The sequence below is a fragment of the Apus apus genome, chromosome 4 (genome assembly GCF_020740795.1).
Source record: "Apus apus isolate bApuApu2 chromosome 4, bApuApu2.pri.cur, whole genome shotgun sequence".
In the NCBI taxonomy this organism is placed as follows: domain Eukaryota; kingdom Metazoa; phylum Chordata; class Aves; order Apodiformes; family Apodidae; genus Apus; species Apus apus.
The window spans coordinates 101,036,536-101,048,046 of record NC_067285.1 but is presented as its reverse complement, the minus strand read 5'-3'; the positions used below and the strand labels follow the sequence as shown (position 1 = coordinate 101,048,046).

The 11,511-nt window shown below is 41.6% G+C and overlaps 1 protein-coding gene across 1 annotated transcript; it reads right to left on the bottom strand.

The window, feature by feature from the left end:
- Window positions 1-467: 467 nt before the first annotated feature.
- Window positions 468-10,480, bottom strand: HS3ST1 (heparan sulfate-glucosamine 3-sulfotransferase 1). The gene is made up of 2 exons (XM_051619423.1): window positions 10,360-10,480; window positions 468-1,854 (listed from the first exon to the last, which is right to left on the bottom strand). Exon 2 carries the CDS (start codon window positions 1,724-1,726, stop codon window positions 767-769), a length of 960 nt encoding a protein of 319 aa, XP_051475383.1. The 5' UTR covers window positions 1,727-1,854; window positions 10,360-10,480; the 3' UTR covers window positions 468-766.
- Between the last annotated feature and the right edge of the window lie 1,031 nt (window positions 10,481-11,511).

The window sequence follows — 11,511 nt, the reverse complement described above, 5'->3', positions numbered from 1 at the left end:
TTCTGTCTTCCTTTATGAAGTATATATACATTCAGAGACTGTAGGAAGTTCTCAGGTTGACCATATTTCTGCAGCTAATGCCAGATTTTATGAGCTGGTCCCTACAGAATCTTTGAAAATCTGCCATGAAACCTGCACTGTACTGCCAAAAAATTTGAGGAGCACTTTTTATGACATTAAATACAAAGGTAAATACAGCAGTTAATATGTCTTATTACAGAGACTTCTACCATCCCTTGGGTGAGCATATCCCAGTGTCTATAAGTGCCACCACTTTATCAGGAAATAATTTTATAAAGCTGGATGGAACAATTTGCTAACTACAACAGTACTTCCAAATGAAATTATTAACCCACACTTTAAAGCAAGAAAAATGGAAATATGAAGTTAAGCATATTCATCAGCAATAAGAGGAGAAAGTCCAGAGTAGTCCAGAAAGGCCAAAGTATTCAAATAATTCTGAAGGGTTGTGTTGAAATGAATTTCTTATTTATTAAAAAGACAATGCATTCTCAAGAGAGCATATTCTGCAGTGAAATAATTTAGTTTCTTCATATAGACACATCATACACAATGTCAACAACCATGAAAAACAATACAAAATGCTTTCAAATTTAAGAAGTAGAAAAATATAACTAGTATATATGGCAATTGTGAATCTAATACTGTACAGAAGTATTTATGGATTTTACAAATAAATTATATCTTAAATGCCCTTTTTAAAATCTCTAAATGTACACTGGAACATAGGTTCTGAATCTTACCACTAACTTGCCACAATTGAGTGCCAGTCAAATGTTCTGCCCACAAGCTCAAAAAATTTCTTGTTGGGTTCATGGAAATACTCATGCAGTTTCTCGAGTAACCGCGTATCTACTTGTGGGTGTGCTCGTCCTTTTGACTCATGTAAACAACGCTCCCTACCACTGTCCCTTAGGCAGTAGAAGCCTTTAGTTTTATTGAAATAAAAGTTTGAAGCATTTATCTGCGGTGACAACTTCAAAAATCTCTCTACCTTCTCTATTTCTGGGAAGGGATCTTTGATTAGTTTATCCCCGTCTACGATGTGGATATGAGCAAGGGGGAAATACTTCAGCCAGTTTTGCATGTGAATGTAGTACAAGCTTCTGTTTATTGCCTTGTAGTCCACATTGAGTTTGCCATCTTTGATGAGGAATTGTTCAATGGATGGATACGGCTTGTGCTTCTGCATGTGATTATAGAACACTTGGGTGTAATCTGATAGTACTCTCTCACTTGGGTCTCTTAAAATAAGGAGTAGTCTCATTGAGTGGTTCATGTTATAAACTCTTTCAGGCACTTTAGGCGATGTGAAATATGCTGGAGTTTTTTCCACGGTGATCTGATGGGGATAAGAAAATGGCATTTGATTAATGTACCACTGCAATCCATTTCTGTAATGATCTTCCCAGTCAAAGAAGTGAACTTCACTTTCTGCTGCTGCAATATCTGGATGGAGACTCAACATCTCTAACAAAGCTCTTGTTCCACCTTTTCTCACTCCAATAATGATAGTCTGTGGCAGCTGCTTGCATGATCCATTAGAATGAATGTTTTCCTTGAAGTCATTTTTTTGAGATGTTTTCTTTAAAAGCTCTCTCTGAACAGACTGAGAAGTCTCAGCCTTCAAATTTATAGCAGGTCTGGAAGGCACTATCTGAGGTTGGACAACAAGCAACACAGCTCCCAGCAGAAAAGCTGCCATGACAGAAATTCTTAGTCTGGTTTCACTCAAGTAGGTAATGGGGCATAGAGTGATTTCGACCAAGAACAAGCTTTAAAAGTTGTTTTTGTTTTGCTGAGTGAAAATGTATTTCTCAAACAGAAACTTTGCTGAAAGAGGGAAAAGGAAAAAGGAAAGAAACGTTATTTTATACTCGGACATATTACTATAAAAGCAACACTGCAAGTTGGGTTTCTTTGCTTATCACAACTAAACAAACTCCTTTAGCTTTCCCAACTCTATGCTCATAGATCATTTGGTATAATTATTTAAGACAGGCACATACAATAATGCCACGAGAAAATGATAACCAGTCATCAGGAGAGACAAACATTCTGAATCTGTCTCTTGCACCCAAGATTCATGCAGAGTATCATTTGTTATTATTTTTTTAAATCTGATTTCATTGGAGTTGAACCACAATCACAAGAGAATTCAGTGCTTCTTTAATCTGCAAGAACAGGCTTATCTTAGAAACAAATAAAGAAAAAGGGAAAGGTGTGGACTGGAATAAAAGAACATTTCTATAAGCTGAGGGTCTTGCCAGAAGGTCTCTTGGAATTATAGCTTCCTAAAGGACCATGTGACAGCAATCTAGAAGTAAAGCCTCTGGGGAAAAGGGCTCACACAAAATCAGTAGAGCTGCCCAACTGTGGGGAAGTAACATTATCCTAGGAAGAATTTAGGAAGAACTCTGTATTAGTAGAAAACCAATAAAAAAATGAGTTTGTGTAATTTTAAAGTGAAGTCAACATTTGCTTTGTGCTTGGTCTCTAACGGTAGTCAGTGGTATGCACTCTGGCCTTGCAAAATGGTAAGATAATGAAATTGAAGTCTGCAGTATGACTGCACCTACAAAATGCTAAAAGACCTGTGGTTCCAGTCACAATACTCTGAGAAAAAAAAAAAAAATACAATCCATACTTCTGAAGGTCATTTCCAGAGCTAGCCAGCAAGCCGCTGTGATGTAAACAACAAGCTTCACACTTTATCAAAAAACTACTAATACCACCTCCATCTGAAGGTCAGGGTGTTTTTAATGCAATATTTGAAGTGAAACCGTCGTGTTAAGAGTCGGCTGTGTATACAAGCTCCCTAAATTAAGATGCTTTCCAAAGACTTTATAACCTCAGCAGAGGGCTGGTGTAGGCATGATTTTGGTATTGTCTAATATCACTTAGAAGTGGAAGCCACAATGGCAGAGCACTTGATTGCCTTGCCTTAGTAGGCTACTGTAATTACAAAATTAAGGTTTGAAGAGTGTGTACTGTACTGGCTAACAAGGGCTGAAATATGAAATTACATATGAACAACCTGAGGAAATGCAAGGTCTAGGTTTTGGAAATCCTCCAGAGAATCTGAAAAGAAACTAATGACTTTTCCACAATAAGCTAAGTCCCAGTGTGACAAGGACTAATGATGTGTTTCTAAGTGATCTAGAAAGTTGCATCTGATAGCTTTGCATTTAGAGGTCACAACTGCATCCTGAACAGAGCAGGTCTGCTTCCTGATGTTTGCTACTGATAGTTACATTTATGCTTTCACTTTTTCTAATAACAAAGTGCTACAAGGCAACGATATTGTTAGGAAGCAGAAATCAAGGCTGGGAGGAGAGGGAAGCAATGTGGTATGATAGATCTGAAGTCAAAAGAGTATGTGCTTCCCTGCATGCCTATGGGCTTTGAGGTCATGGGCATGTCCTGTTTTGGGCACAAGGTCATGTCTTGGGCTGTCCTGTGATGTCTGATGTGAGCCAACTTTACAAGAACTTATTGTTCTTCCATATTTGGTCACCATTAAGTTTTATCTGACTGAAAGAGCTCAGTTTTGTATGTTGCCATTAGTCTGCTGCTCACTCTCTCTCCCTGTCCTCACCATTCCTGTTAATGTTCCTCAGCTTAATTTACTTCAGTTTTAACAATAAATAATTATCAGTCCCACACTGAGGATGTTGGTGGGGAGACACTGTGTGACAGACAATTGGATATAGATACATTCACGGTGGATGTCCCCACTGAGCTATGCTGCCACCACATTCCCAGGAATGTGATCAAATGGTACAGCACCAGCCAGATTAGGTCAGTGGTGGATTGGCAGCTTGGTACAGGAGTGCAACAAAACATCAACTCTTGCTGAATTTTAAGGTCACAGATTAAAGGAATAGCCACTTACTCAAGAGTATATTTTAAGAGTCTCTATAAATAGTAAGCTTGAGTTGCTGTCTTAACACCTTACTGGAAAAGGTATAATAGTATTCCAGTGAGGAACAGGTTGAACTGCTGTTGAAAGGAGTTAAATGAAAGCCTAATGGTAAGAACCCTTCCTTCTTAGTAGTCAGACTGAAACATGCTATGCTAATAGCCAAGTTCTGTGATAAGCTGCCTGTCTCTTGGAAGATTAACTTTTAGCTGCTGGTCTCAGATATTACTGACAACACACTGGAGGAATTTTTATTTTTTTAAATGAACTATATATACTAATACATTGGGACTGTTCATTCTTATTTCATAGCTTGCATACTACACAGTTGCCAACTTTTTTTTATTCAAGCCTTCCTGCAGCTGAGTATAGCATAGGAATTTTGGGGGAAATAAACGACATAGCAAGGTGCCTCTTCACTGTAGCTCTACTCTTCTTTTGGTCAGCACTCTTCTTTGAAATCAGACTTGTGGGATATTACAGGTGTGGTCCCAAGGCCTCAGCTCAGGTAGCTTTTAGAGGCTCAGTGGAGCTGTGCCCCAGCATCTTCCCATTCTCAAGTCATATACTTTTAGGGGGATAGCTTTTTCTAAATAAAAAAAAAAGCAACTGTCTTCTGTTGCAAAATGAGATCTCAGAAAAAACTTGGGGACATCTTCTGTTCCAGACATACATAATTTCATTGCTCTCCCCAACTATTTATTAATGTCTGCATCAGGTGTTCTTGCACTGGAGAATACTGCTATGGTTCCCAGAGCATTTACTGTCTTTTTGCACACCCAATGAACCATACCAGTAGTTATGCCATTCAAGGTACCTATATGCTATTGTTGTTCTACTTGCAAGTAATAAAGCTTTGTCTACCTTTTATTTCCATTCTTTTTTGTAGCTCTCAAACCATACAGGTTTGATATCCAAATCAATTATTTTGTTGTGTTAGACTAATGCAACACAATGGACAATGAGTGTGTCTCTAAATTCAGCACAAGACATATGTTGTGTGGGCAAAATGGTGTCCAGGAATAAACAGCATATAAATTGGTTGTCATTCAGCTTTCTTCCCTTATGTCCTCTTTAATGCTTTATGTGGATCTGCAGTTTAGTGGCTAGAATTACAGCAACTTACATAACATTATGCAAAAATGTATTCCATAGTTTTATAATTTGTGGGTCTGAAAAACTTTTTCAACATTCAGAAGCATGCACTGAAGAGTTTATAGCAGCCACTGCCAAATTACTTTTCTGCTGCAAGAATTCTCTTTGCTGCCTCCACAAGTCATGCAGAGCATACATGACTTCACCCAGTGACTTTGTACTCCAGATTAGTACAAAAATTTAACTGACAGTCATTATTATTTTACTTGCTACAAGTAAATGAGCAAGTTGGTAAAAGAAACACAGTTTATGTTAAATGGTGCTTTGAAGATTATACCAAGACTTTTCAAAAAGCCTGATTGCTTTTGCTTAATCTTTTCTTCAGCTTTCTCCAATTAATTAGTAAAATGTGCCATACTGTTTATTCAACAAGATTCAATGTGGACACTGCCAATCGAATCAGCTTGCATGATTAAGACGTCTTCAAAAGGAATAGTAACTTAGTAATAAATGGAAGTTTTTTTCAGCAAGTGCAGTATGAGAGCTACAGCTGCCATTTTTCATCAACTTTCAAGCATATTACAGTGCTTTTTGAAGCATATGTCACTATTTTATTACTTCTGACTATTTCTTACACTGTTATCAAGGTATTTTAATGACTTGGTATGTTTATCCTCACTCAATGCCATGGCCTAAACTACCGAGTTTAAATATATATATATTTAGTTAAATTAGCATTAACAGAATAAGATAATCTTTGCCTGGACTGATTTAACTTTTGCTGGAGGTGGGATGAAGCTGGATTTACCTCTGAACTTTCGTAAGAATCTTCCAGGCAGCTGGCAAAGCAGGTCAGAGGGAATATAATGTGTGTCGGTAGGGCACACAGTAAGCACAAGGTAGTCTGCTGGCAACTCTGGCAGGGGAATCCTTCACAAAATAAACCCCACAGCAACACACTGAGAAGATAGCAGAGCTAATGGGACACAGTTACTGCCAGGACAGTGACTGGAAGAAAGATGATTACATCTTTTCCATGAATATGCAGGTGACTTCACCTTCATTAAAGAGAAGCTCTATTTTTATGATTCCCTAGGGACTGAGGATGAACAGGTTCAGTTTCAGATATCCTCACTTTCCCTCATGATGCCCTTCACTGGAGACCTCTTTGCCCAGGCATCTGAAAAAGCATAATCTGCCCTGAATGAGAACCATAGATCAGTTACTAAAGTTTGTCTCTAGAGGGAGATTAGAGCTAAAATCTGAGTGAGACATTCTGTTCTTATAAAGTATATTTAGTTTTGCAGATGTGATAGAATTTCAGAACAGTTTGGGGACTGTTTTTTCCTTTGCATGTATTTGGGAACTCAATATTGCAAAATATAAGACTAACATTGCTAGTTCAAACTAGCTGTGCAGTACAACCCACACATCTTCTATGCTGACTTCGCATATTGGAAAAAAATCCGTAAGTGACTCTAAACAACTTTCTAAACTGATGAAAAGTCAGTGATCTGAACATTTGTAGTCAGTGATGTGTTTAAAACAACTGAAATAAATCAGTTGTAGTGTACCTGAAATTCTTCAAGAACTCATAGATATGAACAATATATATCCCTATCTTTAAGAAAAGATGAAGTCTGCCATAGGATAGATCCTTACTTGTTCATATGAGCTTTTTCAAGTGACACTTTGTATCCAGTTAGCATAAAACTCTCTGATACAGCTGTCACTTGAAGCTCAGTCAAGAGCACAAAAGGAAAGGGAGCAAGTTTCTTTGAACAATCTAATCTAGTTTAGAAAACATTTTTGTCCTTATAAGTGTGTTCGGCATTTTACTATTTTTTAATATTAAACTATTGCAAAATTCCCTCTTCATGAAGAAATGCTTCCTACACTTCCCTCCTCGTGCTGTTTTTAATCACATTTTGACAAAAGTTTTAAACATGCCAATGAAATGCTCAAATTCTAGTTTCCAGTAATTAACTACATGTAATTGCCTACTTTAGTGAGTGCTACAGACTAGTGTATTAATTTAAGTAGAACTATATACTACTGAAGCCATAGATCTCGAGGGATGTAAACTATTAATTGCCTCATGATATATAAAAAAAGCCATCTGTGCATTAAGAGGGGAGGTGAAAAGATAAGTAACTATATGAACCTGTATTACAGGGCCTAAACAATATTCTAGGTACATTTCGCAAGTAATATTAAAAAATTCTGCATAACCAGTACAGATTAAACCATGGCTTTAAATTTTATAGTCAGCATGTTAAGAAACCAAATCATAATTTCAATGCTGTTAAGATGATATATTGTCTATCAGCTCTAAGACTTCAGAAATACACTTTAGAAGTCTCTAAATTTTGCTTAAAGGAACTTAACAAGCTGAGAAAGGCTGACATGGTAAGAAGTATTTTTGGCTGAAATCTGCTATATTCCTGCACCTGCTGTGATAAATACAGTTTATATAAATTAGCTTGGTCACCAGTTCATGACTTCTAAAGAAGGAGTTCAGCTCCAGTGTGAGCAATAAAGTAGCAAATTTATAATAGACTGTAGTTATATATAACATGGACTCTTTTTCTTAAGGTCAGAAGGGACCACTGCAATCTCTCATGCTAAGAGATCATAAAAATTTTTAGAAGAGAATACCCTAGATTTCAGAGAATCTCATGCAGGTAAAAAAAAAATGGGACATTACAGCGGAGTAAAAATAAAACTGAAAAAGCTCAGGATGCACAGAAATTTTTGTACTGATTGTTAATATGGAATCCCCCTACCACCTTCTAGTAATTTTTTAGTATCTTTTAGAACTCAATGTCTTTTCCCTGAAGAGAAAGGTTATGCTGTAACACTGCCTTCTCTATTCCCCCTTCCCACATCCCTCATAAACCCAAATGTTCCATTTAAAATCCAGAAATTACTCCCAACCCTACTTCCCAAGCAAAATGGGTCACATTCTAATTAAGAAGCAGAAATCTATCGTACAGTTAATAGAGTTGCTTCCTAATTCATCAGAGCTGTCCCCAAGAAAACAAACTGTGTGAAAGGATGGCTCTGTCCTGTCTTGCTCCTGTTCTGTTCAAATGCTTACCTTAACTGGATATATTGAAAAAGGGAATACAGCAGATTAAGCAATTCTATTCTCATTTCCTCTGCCAACCAATTTCTTACTACTGTCTGTAGCTGTGGGCCCCATTTCAAACAACAGTAAGACATTTAAAAAATTCTAGTTCATATTCCATGCTGATTTCTGTGCCTTCCACCCTCCTGCCTTCAGAATAAGACTGGAGCAGAGTGCAGACTGGTGAGGTCACTGTATTAGACTTAGCTAAACCAATCAATTTACTAATTGAAGCACTAGATGCTGACCTGGAGGGAACTCAAAAGCTCTGGAGAGAGAAGTGAGATGACCCATAAGCATCTTCCATTTTGTACTGCCCAGGCATATTTTCAGTTTTCTTTCTCTATTTATCAAAACTGTTCATGGAAATCCATCAGCTTTGACATGTTATTGGGCTCTGATAGCTTTTTGTCTCTGGGTGGCATTTCTGGAGGAGGGAAGAGATCCCACACTAGTCAACAGACTAAGAAAAACATTTCTGGTTTCCTCTAATGAAAAGCATGTATCTATACATGCATGTATCCTTGTGTATTGAAAAACGATTTCCCACCCACTCTTTTTCTGTAATGTTTTTGAGAGCACATGGCTAATTCAGAATAACCAAGGTAGTATCCTGACAAGGAGGGGACAGGCTGGAACCTGGTAATGCTGGGGTCAGAATTTTCTCTGTCAAATTAATGCCTCTCCACTGCAGCAGCTGGCTTTGCCTCAGGTGCATGATCTTGCTGCTGACCTACCAGAGACATTTGCTTGACTACAGTAATACCAAAACCTTCTGCATTTTCCAAAACAGGGTGGGGGGAAAGGAAAAAAAAGTTGGGTACTAAAAGGATGGATGTGCAAGAAACAGCTAAAGCTGGTGTTGGTAACTGCACTCTTTCTGGGTGCTCATTTCTGAGCAATGTGGGAAATGCACTTGTTGGAGAGTGCAAGAAATGCTGAGAGATGCAAACTGTAAAAGTTACTATATTTATGTGTATACATATATATTACCATATTACGTTTGAGATCCATTTAATCTATGGGCATACACTGAACTGAAACTGTTCTAGTAAATGATCCACTTGCCATACATACGGCAGAGGCGCCCAGTGGGAGTCGGCAATGAACATGCCTCTAATGCTGGAATAATTATCCCTGCAGACACTCCATCCCCATGCCACTACACCTGATATTCCTAGGACTTCCCAGATATTGTTTATTCCTCCACATTATCCAAAGAGGAACACTCTTAGAACAGGGAAAGCTCTCAATATACTGCATTAATGTAGAGAGGAAGGAGAGTCATATACTTTAATTCCCAGTCAACTGAGGTGATTGCATTGCCTGTACTGGGTGCCATTTCCCGATCTTTGAAATGCCTGTAAGACCAGACCAAACCAGAGCTCTTTCACCCGGGGACTGCCACCCCCACCTCCCAGCATCCTTTTGCCCCCAGAAGATCTGAACCTCTAACACCCTTATCCCAAAACGCACACTGACGACTGCAGAAACCAAGCCCTTCCTGCACTATTCTAGGGAGCCAGCTCTTCAAAAGACAAGTGAGCTCAAGTTAAGGCTTTGTGCACTCCTGCCAGCCCCCAGGGACCACTGTGCCCTCCAGCCCCGGGCAGCTTGCCGGGCTCCAGCTCAGCCCGCTGCATCCAGCCGGCTCCAGCACCCAGCGTGGGAGCGGATCAAAGATGCTCAGAGGAGCTTTCGCAAGTTGCTCTGCTGTCAGGTAGGAGCCCTCGCTCTGCCACGCTGCTTCCACACCCCTGCCACCCTGCCGTTACAAGCCCTTCTCACTTAGCCACGAGGGAAACCAGGAGGCAAAGTGCCCAGGGGCCAGATTCGACCATACCTACAAGCCAGGTGCTGCCGACCACCTTTCCCCCCGACAGCGGTGCCTCCCAGCACCTGCCTCGGTGCGCACGGAAGGTGTGCGGTGGCTGCCGCGCTCCCTGCCGGTGCCGGGTCAGACGCGCTCCGCAGCCCCGGCGCGGCGCTGCCTCCCGCCGCCGCGGGCTCCCACCTGCCGGCAGCAGGTGCCAGCGCCGGGGCGCTCCCGGGGAAGGACGGCAGATTGCCGGCACCACCGCCCCGCAGCCAGCACCCGCTGCCACCCCAAACTGCCCGCGTTATGCCCGGGCAGCACCCGCCGTTCCCCAGACCCTCCGCCGAGGCACCCCCGGCAACGCGCATCACTCACCGCCGGGGCGCGGAGCCGTGGTGCGGCGCCCGCCCCGCTGTTCCATGGGCGCCCGGGGATGCTGGCGGCGGAGGCGGGGGAAGCGCCCTGCGGCGGGAAGCCGGGAGCCGGGGAGCCGCGGAGCTGCCGCCCGCCTGGAAGCGGCACAGCCCCTGCCCGGCGCCAGCTTGTTTGTACGGCCCCGCCCCGCCCCGCGCGCGTCACCGCACGGCCCCGCCCCGCCCCCGGCCCCGCACGGCCCTGCCCCGCCCACCCGCAGCCTGCTGGGGCGAGCGCCGCGAGAGGGTGTGCGTGAGGGTGCGTGTGTGTGTGCGTGTCTGTGTGTGTGTGCGTATCTGTGTGTGTGTGCATGTCTGTGTGCATGCATGTGGGTGCGTGTCTGTGTCTGCGCATGTGTGCGTGTATGTGTGTGTATGTGCGTGCATGTGTGTGCGTGTGCACACAATTGCCTGTCATATAACAACGTTGTGTAAGTATCGCCAATGGCAGCATCTATGGTTAAAGTACGAATAAAAGCCACCTCGGGATGGAGGGGAAGAGGGCTTTTAGCTGGAAGAGGGTAGATCTAGATACTAGGAAGGAATTCTTTACCGTGAGGGTGGTGAAACCCTAGAACAGGTTGCCCAGGGAAGCTGTGGGTGCCCCCCTCCCTGGAAGTGTTCAAGGCCAGGTTGGATGGGGCTTGAGCAACCTGGTCTAGTGGGAGGTGTCCCTGCCCATGCAGGGGGGTTGGACTTAGGTGATCTTTCAGGTCCCTTCCAACCCAAGTCATTCTGTGATAATATTACAAGCTTAGGGAAAGAAATTACAGGTAACAGCCCCCCCAGCTCCTGCATTGCATCCTTCCTGCTACCTACTAAAATAACACCCATGCAAGGTCACACAAATTAGAGAATGATAGCACAGTTGTATTTACTTCTTCTGCTTCTTGTTTATGTTTTCTGGACTTTAGAAGTTGGTTTTGATCTTTTTTTTTTTTTTTTTTTTCTTTCTTTTTTAAATTTTGTTCCCTGAAATGCTTTTTATTCAACAAGATGAGTTTAAGGCAGGATGGATGTCTGGAGTGGCAGAAGTGCTGCTTCCTAGGAGCAGCAGGAAAAAGGCTTTCTGGGGATTTATTTTAAGTCATAGGGTTAATTTGTTGAAATAGGT